This window comes from Mesocricetus auratus, unplaced genomic scaffold (genome assembly GCF_017639785.1).
Source record: "Mesocricetus auratus isolate SY011 unplaced genomic scaffold, BCM_Maur_2.0 Super-Scaffold_4256, whole genome shotgun sequence".
Classification (NCBI taxonomy): domain Eukaryota; kingdom Metazoa; phylum Chordata; class Mammalia; order Rodentia; family Cricetidae; genus Mesocricetus; species Mesocricetus auratus.
This window is the reverse complement of record NW_024429182.1, coordinates 94,316,062-94,337,147: the sequence shown is the minus strand read 5'-3', so window position 1 is coordinate 94,337,147 and position 21,086 is coordinate 94,316,062. Positions and strand designations below refer to the sequence as shown.

General features: G+C 44.5%; 1 protein-coding gene across 5 annotated transcripts; it reads left to right on the top strand.

Moving 5' to 3' along the window:
• The first annotated feature begins 1,668 nt into the window (after nucleotides 1-1,668).
• Trim6 (tripartite motif containing 6) lies at nucleotides 1,669-16,468 on the top strand. Of its 5 annotated transcripts, none has more exons than XM_040757281.1 (8): nucleotides 1,669-1,767; nucleotides 7,613-8,101; nucleotides 8,578-8,673; nucleotides 9,582-9,812; nucleotides 12,495-12,517; nucleotides 14,171-14,271; nucleotides 14,526-14,552; nucleotides 14,802-16,468. In XM_040757281.1, exons 2-8 carry the CDS (start codon nucleotides 7,679-7,681, stop codon nucleotides 15,365-15,367), a joined length of 1,467 nt encoding a protein of 488 aa, XP_040613215.1. In that variant the 5' UTR covers nucleotides 1,669-1,767; nucleotides 7,613-7,678; the 3' UTR covers nucleotides 15,368-16,468. The 5 variants fall into 5 exon arrangements, with proteins under 5 accessions (XP_040613215.1, XP_040613241.1, XP_021079370.2 ...); XM_040757307.1 differs by having other exon boundaries at nucleotides 1,714-1,771; XM_021223711.2 differs by lacking the exon at nucleotides 1,669-1,767 and adding an exon at nucleotides 1,813-2,458.
• Nucleotides 16,469-21,086: the final 4,618 nt, after the last annotated feature.

Below are 21,086 nucleotides of genomic sequence, written 5' to 3'. Positions count from 1 at the left end.
AAAACACAGGAATCTGGAAGAACCACAATTCTGAGATCCTTTTATTCCACATTTTTATTCCCTAACTTTGAGACCTTACCGAATTCTTCTTCCATAAGACAACACCTATTGGTGCTGATCATACATCTCTTCTAGAGGCTAGCCCCATTGACAGAGTATTTGACAGATACACAAAGCCCTGGGTTCAGTCCCCAACATTGCATAAACTGAGTGAGGTGATACATGCTTCCAATACCAGCACCACAAAAGCAGAAGCTGAATGGTATGGAATTCAAGACCATCCTCAACTACATAGCAAGTTCCAAGTCAACCTTTGTGTGTGAGCGTGCATACCATTTTCATATGTGTGTATACACATATATATCACATTACCCTTTCTCAAAAATAAACATTGACCCATGTATGTTAGACATTCAATGTCCTGTCTTCTCTGTTCTGTTTTTCTATGACTTAATCCCAGCACTCGGGAGGCAGAGGCAGGCGGATCTCTGTGAGTTCGAGACCAGCCTGGTCTACCGAGCGAGTTCCAGGACAGCCTCCAAAGCCACAGGGAAACCCTGTCTCGAAAAACCAAAAAACAAACAAACAAACAAACAAACAAACAAAAAAAAGTGCTTGGAGACAGGCAGTGGTGGCCCACACCTTTAATCCCAGTACTACTCAGGAGAGGCAGAGAGGCAGGTGGATCTCTGAGTTCAAGGCCAATCTGGTCTACATGGTGAGTTCAAGGACAGCCAGGGCTGCACAGAGAAATTGTGTCTTTAAAAACAAAACAAAAAAAGGGCTTGGACCATACTCTCCCACTCCTCACACCTAGCATATATTCCTGACTTGGTCTTTCGCTTGTTTTTTTTAGCTTTTTGAGGCAAAATCACTCTACAGCCCAGGCTGGTTTTAAACTTAAAGTGCTCTCCTGCCTCAGTTTTGTAGTCTACCGCTGAATTACTGGTGCGAGCCAGGAAGCCCAGTTTGTTAGGTAAACATTCCATCAACTGAGCCACATTCCCAGCTCCTCCCCCACCCCCATCCTCTAAAATCAGATGATTTAGGGTTGTTAATCTCCCAGGCAAGAAGTTTGTCATTCTTTTACTTTTCGGAGTTGCCCTGCCTTAAAAAAAAATCTATAGCCCAGTTCCTAAATGCTAAAGTTTTGTATATGTAATGTATAATAAAACTTCAATTTAAAGGTATATGGTCTTTTTGTTCTGTGCATTAAAATAACAGACACGCACAGGTCTCTATATAAACACACACCCTGTAATTTAAAGTTGATAGATTTTAATGGTACGTCAAATGCAGTCACCATTTAATTATATGGCTAAACCTTTTATTCTTGGGGGGGGGGTGTTTAAGACAGCGTTTCTCTGTAGTTTTGGAGGTTTTCTTGGAACTCACAGAGATCTGCCTGTCTCTGCCTCCCGAGTGCTGGGATTAAAGGCATGCTCCACCACCGTCCGATGACCTTTTATTCTTTAGATATTTCAATATGTTGGTAGCGAGAGCAGGTGTAGTAAACACTTACATGGTGGTCAAAAGCTTAAGTCTCAAATGATAGTGTTCTCATAGGCATCAAAACTTGCTGTTCTCTAAAAGCATTTCTGTCCTTGTTCTTGGTCCCTGGTTTTCAGACCGTCCCAGGCTGCCCAAAGGCAGCCCCGCCTCCAGCGCAGCCCCTCCTCTTTTGCCTGGAGTCTGGCTTTGGTCCTGAACGAAGAGTCTCCTGGCTGGCCGCAAGTCCTCGGCACTGATCCAGGTCCCGGATTCTAGGTTGGTGAGCAAACCTATTTTCTGACCAGTCGCTGCTATCCCACTTGTGTGGAGAGTCTACTCCACCTTACAGATTGTATTGGGGTTCACGCATGGAGGAAGAGTGCGGGACTGCAGTTTTTAAGTTTGGGAAGCATCGAAGAGGCACGATTGCAGCTGGGAATAGGCTGTGTAAGGGGGTTACAGGCGTTGAACCTGGATTCTGGAGGCGAAAGCGCGTTACTCTGAAAGTGTCCCGTTTGGGGACCCGCGTGGATTCAGAGGTCTGCATCCCCCTCCCCCAGCTCCAGCCTGGCTGCCCAGGAAGTAGGTTTATCCCCTCCGCAGCAGGCCGCACTTCTCCCAGCAAGAGTTGGGAGACGAGCCACTCGACCTGCCCCTCCCCGGTCTGCGCTGGCTGCAGCCAGCCGGAGCTAGGAACCCTGGGGCCTCTCCTGAGGAAGCCGAGGCAAGCTGGGCGGAGTTGGGAAAAGACCTTAGCGAGGCCCTCTGGCCCTCGGAGTTAATTAAAGGCTTCCGGATGTGTTCTGGAGAGATTTTTTGCTCAGGGGATGCTCTTCATTTGTGGACCTTCTCTGGGGAGTGCCTAGCGTTCCATTACTCTCCTGCGTCACTTCTGGCCCAGGTGGCCCAGGATTATGAACCAGTTCGCTGAGATCGGGAGCATTGAATTTATATACTATATCAACATGTATGTAAAATCTATGCACTCTTAATTTTTTGGGGGGTGGGGTGGGGAATGTAACCAAAGCTGCCCTGTAGCTAACCATCCTCCCGCTTCTACACCTCTTCCCTAGTGCTCTGACTGAGCTCAGCAAAGGGACATCAGTGAGCTGAGAGAAATGCATGCTCAAGAGAATAGGTGTTACAGCTATACTGCAGGACCTGACACTCTAAGCCTGTTATTTAGTTTTTGAGTTTCAACACCTTTTTTGTTTTGTTTTTGTTTTTTTGTTTTTTGAGACAGGGTTTCTCTGTGTGACAACCTTTGCTGTCCTGGAACTAGCTCTGTTGACAAGACTGACTTCAAATTCACCACGATCCTTCTGCCTCTGCCTCCCAAGGACTGGGATTAAAGGCATGCGCCACCACCGCCCAGCCTTCAACACTTTTAATATATAGCATGGGCAGAGCAATACAATGTGTGGATCCTAAAGTTTTGGTGAAAGTTAACTAGAGCAGAGTTCTAAATACATAACAAACCAGCTGGCGAGGTAAATTCTCAAACGAAGTTATTATTGACAAACCCCAGGCCTAACTTTAAAAAAAAATGCACAATCAAAACAATTTTGGAAAGAATGTGCTAAGAAGTTGGGGTGTGTGACTCAGTTGGTAGGGTCCTTGCCTGGCATGCACAAAGCCCTGAGTTGGATCCCCAACAGCAAAGAAAGGTAGTAGACCAGGGGTGATGCTGTGCCATATATGGAGGTAAGGGGGACAAGGTGTACACCTATAATACCAGCTCTTGGGATGTGGAGGCTGGGGGATCCAAAGATCAAGGCCATCCTCAGATACTTGTGAGTTGCTGACCAGCCTGGGATACGTAAGACCGAGTCTCAAAAAGAAAATCAGAAAAGGGGTAATAAGAAGTGTTAAATGTTTTATAGTATATTTTTTTTAAAAAGGATATGACCTCTATTTATGTCTAAACACAGTAAAATATAACATTTTTAGTAATAGGAATTACAAGTGAGATACCACAATTTTTTTGTTTGTTTGTTTTTCTTTTTTCGAGACAGGGTTTCTCTGTGGCTTTGGAGGCTGTCCTGGAACTAGCTCTTGCAGACAGGCTGGCCTCAAACTCAGACTCAGAGATCTGCCTGTCTCTGCCTTCCAAGTGCTGGGATTAAAGGCATGTGCAACCAACGCCTGGGTGTGTTCCAGTTTTATGTGAGATCAATTCCTGATAATAGGTTGATTGGAATGTAGGCCTACATAAAGATAGAAAATAACATTAGCCAGGTATGGTGGCACAGGCCCTAAATCCCAGCACTCTGGAAGGAAGCAGATGGGTCTCCATGTGTTCAAGGCCAGTCTGGTGGACAAGTTTTTCCCCTTGCCTTTTTCATTCCTTTTCTGAGTCCCCAGCTTTGACCCCAGTGTCCCTGGTTATCGCTGATTTTCATTGTGAAGGCTATTGTGGTATCCTGATGAACTTCTGTTCTAACAGGTGCTTCCGATCTAAGTGTCAGTCTGTATTTTGGGACCCCTTTCCCCTTTCTAGCAGTTTTGTGCCCTGAATTGTATCTGCTTGGCAAAGGTTGGTGCTTCTAAAGCATCCTAAATACCCTGAAATTTTTTTTCATTGCTGATGTGCTGTACAGAGAGTTTCAGTGGAGGCTAGTGCTCTTTGTACAGCCTCTAGTGTGGTTCGCTGATCTTAAAAAAAATAGTGTATGTATATGTGTGATCATAATTGAGTATGTGTGTACCACATGCATGCAGGAGCCCATGGAAGCCAGAAGAGGGCATCCAAGTCACTGGAACTGGAGTTACAAGCACTTATGATCTGCAGTGTGGCTGAGAACCAAACCCAGTTTCTCTGCAAGAACAAGTGTTCTTACCACTGAGCCATCTCTCCAGCTCCTGGTCTTCTGGTTCAGCTGGGCTCCCTGACCCTGCATTATTCTTTTCTCTTTCCTGTGCTACTGATTTGGCCTTCTTGCTCCAGAGAGTCAGCCTCTCCCACTCTAGTCTTCCTAGAAGAAAGAAACCTTGGTTATCTAATGTGTCCCATTAGAAAGAGAAATGACAGCAATTTCTAATGAGATAAAAAATTGGGCCACTGTCATTTTAAGTATTCTATTAGCCCCATTACATAGGAAGAAAAGTTTGAGACATGTTCACCTACATCTATAATCCCATCAAAAGCATAAAGGTAAATTCTGGGTAGCCAGGACTCCTTAGTGGAACTTTGTATCAGAAAAACCAAGCAAAAAAGATGAAGTGAGTAGATTTAGTTTTAATTGACTTTATGGAACCCAATACATGAAAAATATTAAGACATACAGTCAATTAAAATTTACAAGATACTTATTTTCCATACAAAACTTTAAAAGTCTGTGTATTTCTTAAATACTTAAAACTGGAAGACCCATGTCAGGTCTCAATAGCGATGAGTAGCTGCTGTATTTAACAGCACAGTGGTAAATTATTCTTAGACGATCATGCACCAAGCCATTTTACTGAATTGATCCTGCCCACCCCCTGCCACTTTTATTATTATTATTATTATTATTATTATTATTATTATCATTATTATTATTATCATTATTATTATTGGTCAGCATTATTGAGTTATAATTCATATGTAGCAAGTTTGAAATCACAAGAGTACAATTTTCTTTTTTTAGGGTATTTGTTAGTTATTTGACACAGGGTCCCACTATGAACTCCTAGCTCATCCCAGAACTGATCTGGAACTCAGAGATCACCTTCCCCTGCCTCCTGAGTGCTGGGATTAAAGGTGTGCACTGCCAAGCCCAGGTTGTTTTCTTAAATTTGTGCCTTGGTTTTGTTTGTTTGAGAAGGGTCTTGCTGTAATATTCCCTATTTTGCCCATGCTGGCTCTAACTCCTAGCAGATTGCCTGCCGCTCCTTCCGAATGCTGGAGTTTCAGGCACACGCCACCACACCAGGCATAGTTCTGCTTGGCATACATAGCTGTGTAACAACCGGCAAAGTCCTGGTGCACTTAGGCATTTCCTTTACACTCCTAGCTGCTTTTCTCTGGTGTGCAGTTCATCCCCATTGGAACCCTTGGGTCTGGCTTCACTGATGAGTTTTCAAATGCTGTTCCATTTATCAGCAGTTTTATTTAATTGGCACTAAATTGACCTAAAGCCGCCAGCCTGCATTTTAAGCTTGGTTTCATATTACATTAGTGAACTGTAACCTAACTTGATATGTAAAGAGACCGGAGCTTACTCTTGCAGCAAGTAGCCAAGGCTCTGCCAATCAGAAGCAACTGTATAAATAGTCTCAGATGTCAGAACCAATCTGGCTGTCTCTACCTAACTTCCGGCTTCCTGTGTCACTTCCTTTTCTCTGGTTGTAAACAGCTGGCCTCGGTGGTAAGGCAGAGTATTGTGAGCCATTTTTGGTTCCGATTAGTGTTGAATTGTAGGACTGCATATAAACTCATTTTGGATTTGCAGAACTAGGTATGGGTGTGGCTGAGTGGTAGAGGCCCTGCTAGTAAATGTAAGGCCTGGATTCCAGCACCGTCATAGGGGAATATATACACAATTTTGTCTTTTTTATTGAATTAGTTTGTTGGTTTTTTTGTTTTTGTTTTTTTGAGACAGGGTTTCTCTGTATTGTTTTGGAGGCTGCCCTAGAACTTGCTCTGTAGACCAGGCTGGCCTCTGTAAATCCTCCTGCCTCTGCCTCCCAAGTGCTGGGATTAAAGGCAACCGCCACCAACACCCCTCTATTGGTTTTGTTTTTGTTTGTTGGTTTGGTTTGGGTGGGGGGAGGTTGTTTTGTTTTGTTTCTGGACAGGGTTTCTGTGTGTAACAGTCCCAGCTGGTCTTGAACTCACAGAGACCTGACTGCCTCTGCCTCCTGTCTGCTGGGATTAAAGGCATGTGCCACCACTGCCCAGCTCTAGTTAATTTACTTTTATGGATATGAGTGTTTTGCCTGCATATATGTCTGTACACAACTCATGCGCCTGGTGCCCTCAGAGGCCAGAGGAGAATGTTGAATCCCTTGGAACTGAAGTTACAGACCATTGTGAATAGCCATGTAAATTCTGGGAATTGAACCCTGGTTCTCTGGAAGAGCAGCCAGAGCACTTAATCACTAAGCTACCTCTCCAGCTCCTGTAATTTTGCCTTTTGACAGTAATATACAATTTGTTCTTGTGCCCGTTACTATTCTCATAGATTCTTTCATGATGTAAAGACTCTCCAGAGAGTGGTAGATTCCAAATGTGGTTTTGCCTGAAATGAAAGTAACATTTCTGTTGGAGAGGACTCAGATTTGGTTCCCTGTGCTCACATGGCAGCTCACAACTATCTCTAACTTCAGTTCCCCTAGATCCAGTGCCCTCTTCTGGCCTCTGTGGGCACCAGGCATGCACATGGTGCACAGACATACATTCAGGCAAAGCACCCATACACATTAAAGGGAGAGGGGGCCATGTTAGTTGTAAAACCTATTGCTCCCATTCCTCTCTGTTTGGGGGTTTGGGGGAAGAAGCTGAGCAAGAGGCATGAGGGGAACAATGTCCACAAGCTTAGATACCTGTGATCCTGGAGACCAGGCATAGGGGACTGATAAACCATGAGGTGAAAAGGCTCATGGGAAAGGATCAGTTCTTCCACTAAAGGAGGGTCCTATGCTAGCTTCTGTGGGTGCAACCACGAACAAAAAAAACAAAGGACTCTGTTCTCTCAGACCATTAAAAATAACCAGGTGATGATAAGAAAAACAAAGCTAGTGAGAACTTGCTAAGAATGGTTGCCTTCCGATAAGACAACATGGGAGAAGTTATTGGTGTGGATGCCAGAATGAAGGGTTCCCTTGCAACAGGAACAGCAAATCCAAAATCCTGGGACAGTTGTGTGTTTATTTATTTTTAACACTGAGAACATGCTTGGTGGGCAACTCTGTAATGTCTCTCCAGTGTCCCTGTTTTTCTTTCTATCCAGGAGGCGGTAAAGGAAACAGTAAGCATTGTAGTAAGAGGGGAAGTTGGTGTTGGATGTGAGCTCAGCTTGAGTTGGAGGGAGAGACTTTGTTACCCCATGTATCTATCTTCTCTTTTCAGCATGCATAGCACCGTTCCTCTTTCTCTCTCCTTCCTTAGCCCGTGCTTTTTCATTTGCTCTCTACCTAGGATTCTACAAGCAAAAACAGTCTACCTGTCAGAGCTGGGCAGGTAGGAGCCAAGAGAGTGGCTACAATGACTTCAGCAGTTCTGGTGGACATCCGAGATGAAGTCACCTGCCCTATCTGCTTGGAGCTCCTGACAGAACCGCTGAGCATAGACTGTGGTCACAGCTTCTGCCAGGACTGCATCACAGGAAGCGGTGACAAGTCATTGCCCAACCAAGAAGGGAAGAGCAGCTGTCCTGTGTGCAGGACGGCCTACCAGCCTGGGAACCTCCGGCCTAATCGACACCTGGCCATCATAGTGAAGAGGCTCAGAGAGGTCGTGTTGGGCCCAGGAAAGCAGCTAGAGGTCATTCTTTGTGCACTTCATGGAGAGAAACTCCAGCTTTTCTGCAAGGAGGATGGGAAGTTAATTTGTTGGCTTTGTGAGCGATCTCAGGAACACCATGGTCATCACACATTCCTCATGGAGGAGGTGGCCAAGGACTACCAGGTGGGAACAGGTCCCAGGCTTGAGCTTACTTCATGCTCTCTCCTAATTGTTTTATAGTTTTGGTTTGGTTTATGTTCTTCTTTTTTGAGACAAGTCCCAAGTAGTCCATATAGCCTCAAACTGACTATGTACCTAAAGATGACTTTGAACTTCTGGTCCTACTGCCGTCATGTCCAGAGTTCTGTGATTACAAGTGTCCAGTATGTTTTGCATGCTAGGCAAACCCTTTACCAACTGAACTATACCTGAAGCCCAAATTTCCTTGTGGAACTCTACTCAGAAGTTGAACTAGAAGGTGGCTCCCAGCTCAGCAGCAGAGATTTTCCTCTCCTCTTGCTTGTCTGCTTGTCTAGGCGGACGTTTGCATTCCCTGTGTAGAGAAGGCACTGTGGAGCCTGGGGTTGGTAGTCTTTCCATGTGTAGGTGCTAAGACTGTTTGAGGCTGCACCCTCTTTAACCTGGTATATTCCTTCCAGGAGATGTTCCAGGAGTCTCTGAAGAAGTTGAGAAAGGAGCAGCAGGAAGCTGAGAAGCTAAAAGCTCTTATCCGAGAGAAGAGGGAATCCTGGAAGGCAAGTAGGATTCTCCAGAAAGTGATCTGGGACAGCAACAAAGGTAGCCAAGGACCAGGGCTGCCTGCCTCAGTGTCTCCCATTCTGCGTAGAACTTCCTCTGGGTCTGGCCCTTTTCCTTGTGTAGGGGAATTGGGGTGGAAGTTATGTAACAAACAAATCAAAGGCAATCTACTTTTCTTTGGGTTTTTGTTTTGTTTTGATTTGTTTCTTTAATTTAAACTTTATTGTATTGCTTTGTTTTATATGTTGGGTGTTTCGTCTGCATATATTACTGTCTACCACAAGTGTGTTTGGTGCCTGAGGAGGCCACAAGAGGGAACTGGACTTAAAGACATTCGTAAGCCACCATTAGGTACTGGGAATTTAACCCAGGTTCTCTGGAACACCTCAACATCTGGGCCATATCCCAGGTTTTTTAAGGCAACTATATGGGAAAGAATGGCTTCCCAGGCATGGTCGTACACTCCCTTAATTCTAGCACTTGGAAGGCAGGGACAGGCTGATGGCTATGAGTTCCAGGCCAGCCTGGTCTACAGAGCCAATACCAGGCCATCCAAAGCTGCAATAGTGAGACCCTGTCACAAAAAAAAAAGGAAGGAAGGAAGAATGGTAGATTTTTATAAACCAGTAATTTCTCCCAGGGCTTGAAACTGGAAGCAGAGGCTGACCTAGAAGCCTAAGAGGCTACATGAGCTTCCTGGAGTCTAAACTCACCCAAGAATCTCAGGGTGTATCTCCAAACCCTAGATAAGGCAGCCTGAGGCTCAGGGAGGCCCTACAGGCCTATGTACCTCCACTCTTAGACCAGCAGGCCCAGGACAGTAGTGTGCAGCCTGTTTCCTGCCCCTCCTCCCCCAGGGAGAACCCTTGGGCCAGCAGCCTGTTTTTCTTTTCTGGTGCTGAAGAATCAGGTAGAGCCTGAGAGACACCGGATCCAGACCGAGTTTAAGCAGCTAAGGAGCATCCTGGACCGGGAGGAGCAGAGGGAACTGAAGAAACTGGAAGCAGAAGAGAAGAAGGGGCTGAGCATCATAGAGAAGGCAGAGGGGGACCTGATCCACCAGAGCCAGTCACTGAAAGATCTCATCTCAGACCTGGAGCACCGGTGCCAGGGGTCCACGGTGGAGCTGCTGCAGGTGAGAATGGCCAGGACCCCCTGCTTCAGGAACCAGGGAAAAGAGAAACCATTTTCCGTCTTGTATGGCACTAGGATTATCATGGAAATGAGGAAAAAAGTATTGCTTTGTCTTTCTGTTACCTTCTTTTTTATTGAACTGTGAGGAGGTCTTGGGCTAAAGCCTAAAACAGTTCAGATGCAAATGCTAAGGGAAGCTTCATTGTTATTTATTGCCAGCCATGAGCAGCCCGGGTGGTTATCTGGAATTGTGAAGACCTGTTGTATCCAACAATGCTCTCCAGGAGGCTTTACCAACCTCAGGACTACTGGCTTTCTAAGACGGATAAACCTCAGCTGTGAGGTTCTCATTTGTACATTGTAGGGAATTTCCCAGCACTCCTGGCCACTTCCCATCAGATAAGGCATTCCAAAGCTCTTTACATTGCCCTGTGTCTAACCCCAACTAAAAAACCTCTGTTCACCAGGCAGCTCATTTCTCTGTTGCTGTAATGGGAATGGTAAGATGCTTTTGTTTAGTCTCCTCATGGGAAAACACATGCCAAATTCGAGTTAGAGCATTGGCACCTACAAGCCTGCCAGAGAGCCATCCCCTGCCAGTGGACAGGTTCCAGCAGAGGATGTAAGAGGTCGGGGGTGGGGGATGAGCCAGGTGTGGTAGTTGGGAAAATCTTGCAGCCCTGACTGGCTAGCAGCCTGGATGCTTTTTTTATTTGTATAAAATTTCGGGGTTTTTTTGTTTTGTTTTTTGTTGTTGTTGTTGTTTGTTTGTTTGGTTTTTGTTTTTTGATACAGGGTTTCTCTGTATTGTTTTGGAGTCTGTCCTGGAGCTTGCTCTGTAGACCAGGCTGGCCTCAAACTCAGAGATCTGCCTGCCTCTGCCTCCCGAGTGCTGGGGATTAACGGCGTGCACCACCAACGCCCGGCCTGTACAAAATTTTATAAACAGGATTCATGTTGTTCCAAAACATAGATTTTATCTTTTTTAGTTTTGGACTTGAGTTTCACTTTTTCTTGCTCATTTTTTAGTCATCATTAACAAACTATGACAGAACAGAGTTATTTCCAATCATTTTCCTTCAAGTTTTGACATCATTGATGGACAGAGTTCTTGTTTTTCTTCATTAACCCATAACCCAAATTTTAAGACTAGAGGCATATGGCAGCCTGTTCTCAGACTGGTAGCTTTGGTTGCTTCAAGGATGTTAGACCAAAACAAAATCTTCAAGTCAGCCCAGGCATATTGTCATGTCCCAAGCAGTGTACAGTTAACTATTAGTGGTCAGAGTGCCCAAGAAATAACCTCAGTCCAAAGCTACTGCAGTTATTATTCAAATTCTGGTATGGGAACTTCAGCTAATCTTTGCTGCTGTGTATGCCACGTAATTGCCTGAGTATACAGTGGGAAGAGGCTTGCAGTCCGAACTGTGACCAAGTCCACTAGCTCACCAAATCTTGTCGACCTTCTTAAGTTTATTTTGTTTTGACTGTCTTGTTTTTGAGTAAGTTCGGGGACAGAAGTTTCAAAACTGTCTCAGAGCCTCATAGAGAGACCTCTGGATTCTTTGTATGTGTCACAGCCTTCTAGGAATAAGGAAGGCCTTCAAGCAGGAGGGGCAGTGTGTTCAGGACTTTGCTGGGAAAGCTTAGAAGCAGTCCTCCTGGGAGAAGGCATAAGTGATTCATAAGAAGTTTACCATTAATCTAATCTCCCCAAATTGCACAAATATTAAAAGTCTCCCAAGTATGCAACAGATGGAGATGAAAACCAGAGATGGCATGGTGGCCGTCATTCGGCTCAGCTTTGATGGATCCTTGTCAGACAGCTATGCTGGCCTTACGACTTCTGCCATTCCCATCAGATAAGGCTGTGTGCCACCAGCCTTTGCTTTTGCTCTCTGGAGTAGAATTCCCCTATAGTAACAGATACTTACCAGGTATCTGGGGCTGAGCTTGTGTGTGTGCATGTACATCATCTAAGGATGAAGTTTGAGTAAGAACCACATTTAAAACCTATGGCTGTCTCAGCCAGGTGGCAACGGCACACTCCTTTAGTCGCAGCATTCGGGAGGCAGAGGCAGGCAGGTCTCTGTGAGTTCAAGACCAACCTGGTCTACAAGAGCTAGTTCCAGGACAGCCTGCAAAGTCACAGAGAAACCCTGCCTCAAAAAACCCAAAACAAACAAACAAACAAAAGAAAACTGGGGCTGTCTCAAGGGCCAGGTTGTATGGCAAATAACAGGTAATACACATGCATAACATTTCAACCACAGGAATGAGGACATAGCTCAGTGATGGGACATTTGTCCACCACACATGAAACCCTGGTTTCGATCCTGAGCACTGTCAATAAACAAAGGAACTTACTGAAATTCGTCCGTGGGCCTTCAGGAACTCTGAGATGGGGTTGTTTTCATTTGTTTCTGAGTGTTTAGCTGTTTTGAGATGGACTTACTATGTAACCTAGACTGGCCTCAAACACAATACTTGTGCCTCAGCCTCCTAAGTGCTAGGATCACAGGCATGCACCATACCTGCTGTATCTGGCTTCCTCTGAGATCTCATCTATACTTCGTAGTAACTGGACTTCTCTTTTGGGGGGGGGGAGTCTTAGTCATTATACCAGGTGATAATGTGGGAAGACGACATAGTCCTTCACTTAATTTGTCTTTTTCTACCCTAGGATGTGAGCGATGTCACAAAAAGGTATGTGAGAACATAAGTTCATTCCCTTGGGCTTACCCCTCTATAGAATTACCTGTGGGAGGGGTACGACAGATGGCTCATAGGTTAAGAGCACTGGCTGCTCTTCCAAAGGTTCTGAGTTGCCGGGCGTTGGTGGCCCACACCTTTAATCCCAGCACTCGGGAGGCAGAGGCAGGTGGATCTCTGTGAGTTCCAGACCAGCCTGGTCTATAAGAGCTAGTTCCAGGGCAGCCTCCTAAGCCACAGAGAAACTGTCTCAAAAAAAAAAAAAACAAAAACCAAAAAACAAAGGTTCTGAGTGTAGTTATCCACAACCACATGGTGACTCACAACCACCTTCTGTAATGAGATCTGGTGCCCTATTCTGGCCCATAGATATACATGCAGATAGAACACTGTATACATAATAAATAAATATTTAAAAAAAATAATTACCTGTGGGAAAGGGGGAAAGCCACAGGCAGGGTAGTTTTGCAACTGGTGTATTGAATCGCATGGGACTTTAGGGATCTCGAAGATAAGGGAGTAGACTGACATCCCTGGCTGGAGAATTGGTATGGTAAGGGGACTCTAATTGGAGACAGAATTGTCAGTAGATTCCTTTTTCACCAACCTGTCTACCAGCCTTTGATACTGGTTTTCCTAGCCACAGCTGCCTCAACACACATTGTCCTTGGCTGTGCATCTTTTTTTTTTTTTTTTTTTAGAAATTTAAGTAAAGGAATGATTCAGTATTTTTTTTAAAGATTTATTTATTTATTACATATACACCAGATTGAATTGTAGATGGTTGTGAGCCACCATGCGGTTGCTGGGAATTGAACTCAAGACCTCTGGAAGAGCAGTCAGTGCTCTTAACCTCTGAGCCATCTCTCCAGCCCTTGGCTGTGCATCTTAAAGGGAACTCACCATCCATGTTTTGCCCAGGCTTGAGAATTGGCTTTTCACGTGCCAGCTGAGACTTACTTTCTCCCCTAGCTCTCCAGCCCAGGTTTTGCTGCGTAGTGCTCAGATTTCCTTTTGTGTCAATTCTAGCAAAAGCAGACCTGAGGCATGAAGGGAATGGCTTTGACCCTGGGACAGAACAAGTCTCTTTCGAATCTACAAAGCCATCCACTAAGGTGGCATCTAAAGTTGCCTATAGACCCAGTGCCTTCAGGCCTCTTAGACAGTGTACCTGTGAAGTCTAAGCCCGCACACCCTGCTGAAGCAAGCCCTTTCTTTCGGTGTTTTTTAGCCTCAGCAAGCAGGGTTTCTGATCAGTGTGGGCATCTCCGGCGCCTCCTAGTGGACATCCTGATACGGTACTGACACTTAGATGTAGCAAAGGACTCCATAGCTACTGGAGTTCTGTCAGTTCTTCTCAGTTGGCTTCTGTCGTTAGAACAGTGAGAGAGAACGGGGAAAATTATTGTATCTTATGGAACTTACAAAAGAAAAGAAACAAAATGAGGCTTTAATAAAAGTTAACGTCTACTGAAGCACATGTAGTTAATGAGCAGCTGGCTCATAGTCCCAGTCTTCTGGTTCAGCGCAGGGCCCCTTACAGAATGCTGACTTTGCTCAGGAAAGAATGTTGAAGCTCATTAATGGGTCTGAGGGATGGGGAGGCAGTCAGCTCCCGGAAGTTCTCATAAGGTGTACCCTCACTAGGAGTGAGTTCTGGACCCTGAGGAAGCCTCAAGCTCTCCCCACCAAGCTGAAAAGTTTGTTTCGAGCCCCGGATCTGAAAAAGATGCTGCGAGTCTTTCGAGGTGAGTCGGGGAGACTTTGGATGTGGGATTACTACAGCGGGAAGAAACAGGGCAGAGGGTGCGGTGGGTGTTGGAGAGTAGCAGTTATGAGAGAAGTCAGAGGACAGGCACGCTGAAGGTAATGCAGTGCCTATTTAAGGGGAAATGAAGTGACCAGTTCACACCTTCTGAGTTCCCCACCATTGTCAGACCTCCTCAGATGGCAGACCTGAGACCGTCGGTTCTCTTTAACATGTTCTACTGTCTCATTGCAGAGTTGACAGACGTCCAGAGCTACTGGGGTGAGTAGCCTCCATGGCCTCTCTGAACTGATACTTGCAAACCTCTTTTACTGCTTCTCCCCAACAGACTTGCATGTTCTTTCGGGTCTTAGGTGTCCATATCTCTCCTCCACTAATTCTAAGTCGTGACCTGCCGCCCCACCCCACCCCCCACCCCCAGACACACCCCACCACCATTCCGTTTGTCCTCTCAGAGCCGTGGGACCTATGCACCATTCTCATCTGCTGCTGTTGTATCTTTTCCTACAGTGGACGTGACTCTGAATCCACAGACGGCGAATTTAAATCTCGTCCTGTCTAAAAACCGGAGGCAGGTGAGGTTCGTGGGTGCCAAGCTGTCTGAGCCTTCCTGTCTGGAAGACCATCATGACTGTAGTGTCCTGGGCTCTCAGCACTTCTCCTCAGGAAAATACTACTGGGAGGTGGACGTGACCAAGAAGACGGCGTGGATCCTGGGTGTGTGCAGCAACCCAGTGGAACCCATGTTCTCTTTCAGCCAGTATCCCAGCAAGCAGAGTGCCTACTCCAGGTACCAGCCCCAGAGCGGGTACTGGGTGATTGGGCTGCAACACAAGCATGAGTACAGAGCCTATGAGGACTCCTCCACCTCCCTGCTCCTCTCCATGACAGTGCCACCTCGCCGCATAGGGGTTTTCTTAGACTATGAGGCTGGCACCGTGTCCTTTTATAATGTCACAAACCATGGCTTGCCCATCTACACCTTCTCTAAGTATTACTTTCCTACTGCCCTTTGTCCATATTTCAATCCCTGCAGCTGTGTCGTCCCCATGACTCTGCGTCGCCCAAGCCCTTGAGAGGTCTAGCACCCCTGCCACAACAAATGAGTGGATTCCTGCAAATAAGAGATTCCTCTCTGAGCTTCCGTTTTCCGTGTTCTTGTAGGATAACCTCCCACTGCTGCTAGTGAAGACTTGACAGATCTCATGGGAACGTTTTTAACATTTCTCTGTTAAGCGTTGTCCTTTTTGTCTTGGTTTGGTTTTTCCAGACAGGGTTTCTCCGTGTAGCCCTGGCTTTCCTGGAATTCATTCAGTTAGAGCAGGCTGGCCTCCAACTCACAGAGATCTGCCTGCTTCTGCCAATGAGTGATGGAATTAAAGGCGTGCGCCACCAAGGCCCAGCAAATGTCTCTTGATTTGTTGGAATTTTGTTTGTTTTGAAGTGGATTGTAGCCCAGGCTGCCCTGGAACTCTGTGTAATTGAGAATGACCCTGAACTAATAGTCCGGCTTCTGCTATGGTTTTGCTTTAGTGATATTCAACATATGGTATCCATAAATAGCCCAGGCTGGCCACAGACAATTAGTGCTTCTGCCTCAGCTCCCAAGCACTGATTATTGGTCTATCTCACAACATCTGGCTAAGCATAGTATTTGATGAGTTTATTTTTTTAACTGATGTCTGGTTGAATGTAAGAATTTCTCTATAAATTAGGAGTTTTTATACTAAATAATGAGTTCAATAGATTTTTTTCTATGATCATTGAGATAATCGTATGTCCCTTTTATTCTGCTCCTGGGCCAGCTACATTAAGTTGTCTCAACTGTTGAGTCCACCAATGATTCCGAAGTAAACAGTTATTATAGGAAATATTCAATACTTTATTTTTGCTTAGGTTTGTTTTTTACCTATCTTTACAAACAAAATTGCCTCTAATTTTCCATTTTTGTAGTATCTTGTCAGGTTATACAAAATGTAATAATGGGCAAGGTGATTATATATGTATATATAGGATTTGAGTGCTTAATCCAAACTATCCATTGATAGATAATAAGAAAATTGAACTGACCATTGATTAAAAAATAATAAAAATTCACTCACCACTTTTTTTTATGGCTTCAAGAAGAGATTGTAGCTTTGGTTTTCATGATAAATAAATGCTACCACAACCTTCAACCTTCATTTTAAGATTTTTTTTTGTTTGTTTGTTTTATGTTGTGTTTTGTTTTGTTTTTTTGAGACAAGGTTTCTCTGTAGCTTTGGAGCCTGTCCTGGAACTCACTCTGTAGACCGGGCTGGCCTCAAATTCACAAAGATCTGTCTGCCTCAGGAGTGCTGACATTAAAGGCATGTGTCACCACTGCCCAGCTCATTTTAAGATTTTAAGAGTAGGCCAGACGTTGGTGGCACATACCTTTGATCCTAGCACTCGGGAAGCAGAGGAAGGTGGATCTCTGTGAGTTCGAGGCCAGTCTGGTCTACAGAGCGAGTGCCAGGATAGGCTCCAAAAAAAAAGATTTTAAGAGTAGTAATCAAAATCAGAAAATGTGCTTAAGAGGGAAAAAAAGTAAATAAGGGTGAGGACAACAATCAACCAATACCAATTATTATCTCAGAAGAGGAAGAAGTAATAGTTAGCTACTTCACAGTGATGATGTATTCTGGCCCTCCTTTAGCCCCTCTCGGTAAACAGATTTTCTTTGGATGGCCAGTTAGAAAAAAATGACGCAGAGACTTCTTATTAAGTATGAAAACTCGGCCTTAGCTTAGGCTGGTTCCTAGCTAGCTCTTAGAATTTAATACATTCTTTTACATGGCTCAGTTACCTTTACTCTGTACTGCCCATCCTGCTTCCTCTCCATCCTGCGGCAACTCTGCCTTTCCTCCTCTCGGAGTTCTGTGTCCACAGAAGTCCCACTCTTCCTGCCTAGCTATTTGCCATTCAAATATTTATTCTTTATTAAATCAATCACAGTGACACATTTTCACAGTATAAAGGAATGTTCCGCAACACCCTCCTTCCTGTTGCAGAGCTCAGGATTGAACTCAGGGCTTTTTATGTAAGGCTGGCCTTTGAGCACCACACTTGACAACCCTTCTTTTGTTTGGTTGGGTTTTGTTATTGTTGTTCTCTTGACACAGGGTCTTACCAAGCTGCCCAGCTGGCTTGAGCTTACAATCAAGTCCAGGCTGACTTTTAGCTTGCCTCAGTATCCCAAGTAACTAGGTTTACAGGCTTATGCTGCCTCTTCATCTCACCCCAGAACGTCTACTTTTGCACAAATTCAAGTTCTAAATGGGTGAGCTGCTATGATGTTGGTGGAGAGGTGCTACAAGCTTTCATATTCGACTGTGAAAAAGTTACAGATGTAAGGGTAAAAATTGATGTCGGGGAGACAGTGGCTTTTGAGCACTAATCAGATATACTGTAAGTGTAAAACTACACTCTGCATTTCCATAAAAGCAACGTAAAGTAATCTCACTAGTAACTGTATGACAATGATGATATTTTGGATGTATTAAATAAAACTTACTATGTACTTCAAATGTTTGTTTTATTTCAAGATGGAGTCTCACTCTATAGCCCATGTTAGCCCAAAATTAACCATGTAGCCCAGACTAGCCTCAAACTCGTGGTGGTATGGGCCTCCTGCCTTAGCCTTCCAACTGCTGGGGTTACAGGCATGAGCCACCACACAAAGCTTTCATTATACTTTTGTTTGCTTGTTTATTTGGTTTGGTTTGTTTTTAGTTTTTTGACACAGGGTTTCTCTGTATAGCCCTGGCTGTCCTGGAACTCGCTCTGTAGACCAGGCTGACATCCATCAAACTCAGAGATCCATCTGCCTTTGCCTCCAAAATGTACTACCACTGCCCAGCTCATTGTAATTTTATTTTTTTATTTTTTTTTTTTTTGGTTTTACGAGACAGGGTTTCTCTGTATTGTTTTGGAGGCTGTCGGTCCAGCCTGGCCTCGAACTCACAGAGATCCGCCTGCTCTGCCTCCCGAGTGCTAGGATCAAAGGTGTGTGCCACCAACGCCCGGCTATTTGTTTTCCTATTTTTAATCATGTGTACAGATACAGGCCGGGTTCATGCTGACCTGCACTGCTGAAGAGAGAATGGCCAGGTGGGCCAGGAGGACTGGCAGAGGTTCAGAGAGAAGAAAGGTCTGCTCAAGTAGTTACTCCCTTCTCATTTTTCTCATGCAATAAGTTCCAGGCCAAAGGAGTCAGTCCAAATCTCTAAACCTTAAATTGATTTGAAGGCTCCAAAGAGGTATCCATAAAGTGACCCTAGATACCAAAATAATTCTGTAAGCCTCGAGGAAGGCTTGCTTAAACAGGCCAGAGCAAGCTTCCAGCCCTAACCATTTCCAGGGGGATCTTAAGGCAGAAGTCTTCTCACCTTCGTCTTTCTGGGTTATGTTAAACTACTGTGAAAATGAAATGCATGTATCAAATGGTAACATGTTTTTTCTTTTTGGTTTTTCGAGACCAGGTTTCTCTGTGTAATAGTCCTGTCTGTCTTGGAACTCACTTTATAGACCAGGCTGGCCTCAAACTCACTGAGATCCACCTGCCTCTGCCTCCCGAGTGCTGGGATTAAAGGCGTGTGCCACCAACGCTCGGCTGGAATGTTATTTCTTATGTAAAGAAAATAGCATGCGTGTTGAGGTCAGCCCAAGCAATAGAGCAAGACTGTCTCTAAAAATAGGCATCGCCATGAGTGGCGGCACACCTTACATTCAAGACCAGCCCGGTCTGTATGGGGGGGGGGGTTCTATGACAGCCAAATATGTAGACTATCTCAAAAACCAAAAAGTAAATAAAAGTATAAAAGAGAGCCGGGCGTCGGTGGCACACGCTTTTAATTCCAGCACTAGGGAGGCAGAGGCAGGAGGATCTCTGAGTTCTGGGCCAGCCTGGTCTACAGAGTGAGTTCCAGGACAGCCTCCAAAACAATACAGAGAAACCCTGTCTTGAAAAACCAAAAACCAAAAAAAACTATAAAAGAAAGACAAGGGGGGCGGGGACAGGGGAGGAGGGAAATGAGAGGGAGCTGGGATTGACATGTGAAGCAACCTTGGTTCTAATTTAAATTTAAAAAATCTTTTAAAAAGTCTAATAAAGAAAGACAAGGAGAAAAGAATTAAAAGTCTTCTTAATGCTAGATCAAGTGTATTTCTTATTTTTCTACATATTTTATAATTTTAGGTCTTACATTAACCCCATGTTCCTCATTGAGATAATTTTCATAAATTGTGTAAGGTGTGGATTAAAATCCATCTCTTAGTTGGGCAGTGATGGCACACACCTTTAGTTTTAGCACTCTGAAGGCAGAGGCAGGTGGATCTCTGTGAGTTCAAGACCAGCCTGGTCTAACAAGAGCTAGTTGCAGGACAGCCTCCAAAGCCACAGAGAAACCCTGTCTGGAAACTGGCACCCCCCCCCAAAAATCCTTCTCTTTGTCTATGTAGATGCAGTTTTTCCAAAATCACTTGTTGAAAGCCTTTGTCCGCCAACTTGGTTATGCATGGGAGTCTATTTCAGACTCAAGGCTGCTCTGTTCATTTACTCAGCTATCAAGCTGCAAGTAGGCTCTATCTGTCACTCCCCTGTGTCCTGCAATAATATCCTTCTGGGGTATTGCAGAGATTAAGTAGCTCATAACTAATGGTCCAAAGTACTGTCAGTTATATTATTCTGGCTTTTCTCTGCAATTTAACATAGTAGTTTGTAGAATACAAATTAGTTTTCTCTAATTGTGGTTTAAGAGTGCACAGGTAGGCTGTGTTAGCATGTGTTAGGAAGAAGCTGGTTTTCATCCTGAACACCACCCAAAAAAATCAGTGGCAAGACAAAATTAAGACAGGGCCTGAAGAGATGATGGCTCAGCAATTAAGAATGCCTGCTGTTCTTGCAGAGGACCAACAGTCTGTTCCCAGAACTCATGCATCCAAACGCCCACAATCCCCTGTAACTTGCTCCAGAAGATTTGGAGCTTTTTACTGGCCTCCCTGCATTCAGGTGTACTAGCCTACACACAAACACAACATTTATATGTAACTAAAAATAACCAAAAATGGAGACTCGTGACTTTAATTCCACACTTGGGAGGCAGACACAGACAGATCTCTGGATTTAGCACCATCCTGGGCTGTATAAGGAGTTACAAGCCAGGGGCTACACAGTAAGACCCTTTCTCAATAATAACTGTTTTTAAATAAATTACTACATGTACCTTCTTTGGAAAAGAATTGCTTTATTACAGGGTGACTTAAATTTTATCTAAGTTTTAAAATAATTCAATGTAAAGAAATCTTAATTTTAAAGCAAAAATTTTATTATCATATTAATAGCTCCTCTTTTTAGTTTACTGACATACTACATAATTAAAGATTAATTTCAGATGGGTGGTGGTGGCACACGTCTTTAATCCCAGCACTCAGGAGGCAGAGGCTTGGTCTACAAGAGCTAGTTCCAGGACAGCCTCCAAAGCCACAGAGAAACCTGGTCTCAAACCACGCCCCTACCCCCATCTCCACCCTACCTCCTCACTCCCCCACCCCTAGCAAAAAAAAAATTAATTTCAGGAGGAATTCAAAGGAGAGACAGCATGCTCAAGGCCCTATATTCAGTTCCTTGTACCCGCTAATAGGATATTCTCTTTCCTGACAACACTACTGTTTGCTTTTTTAAAAAATCTATTCAACTGGATGTTATGCTTTGCGAACTTGTGATTTGGTGTTTGACTCTAAATATTCCTGCTCCCATCCCACCATCTTTATCCT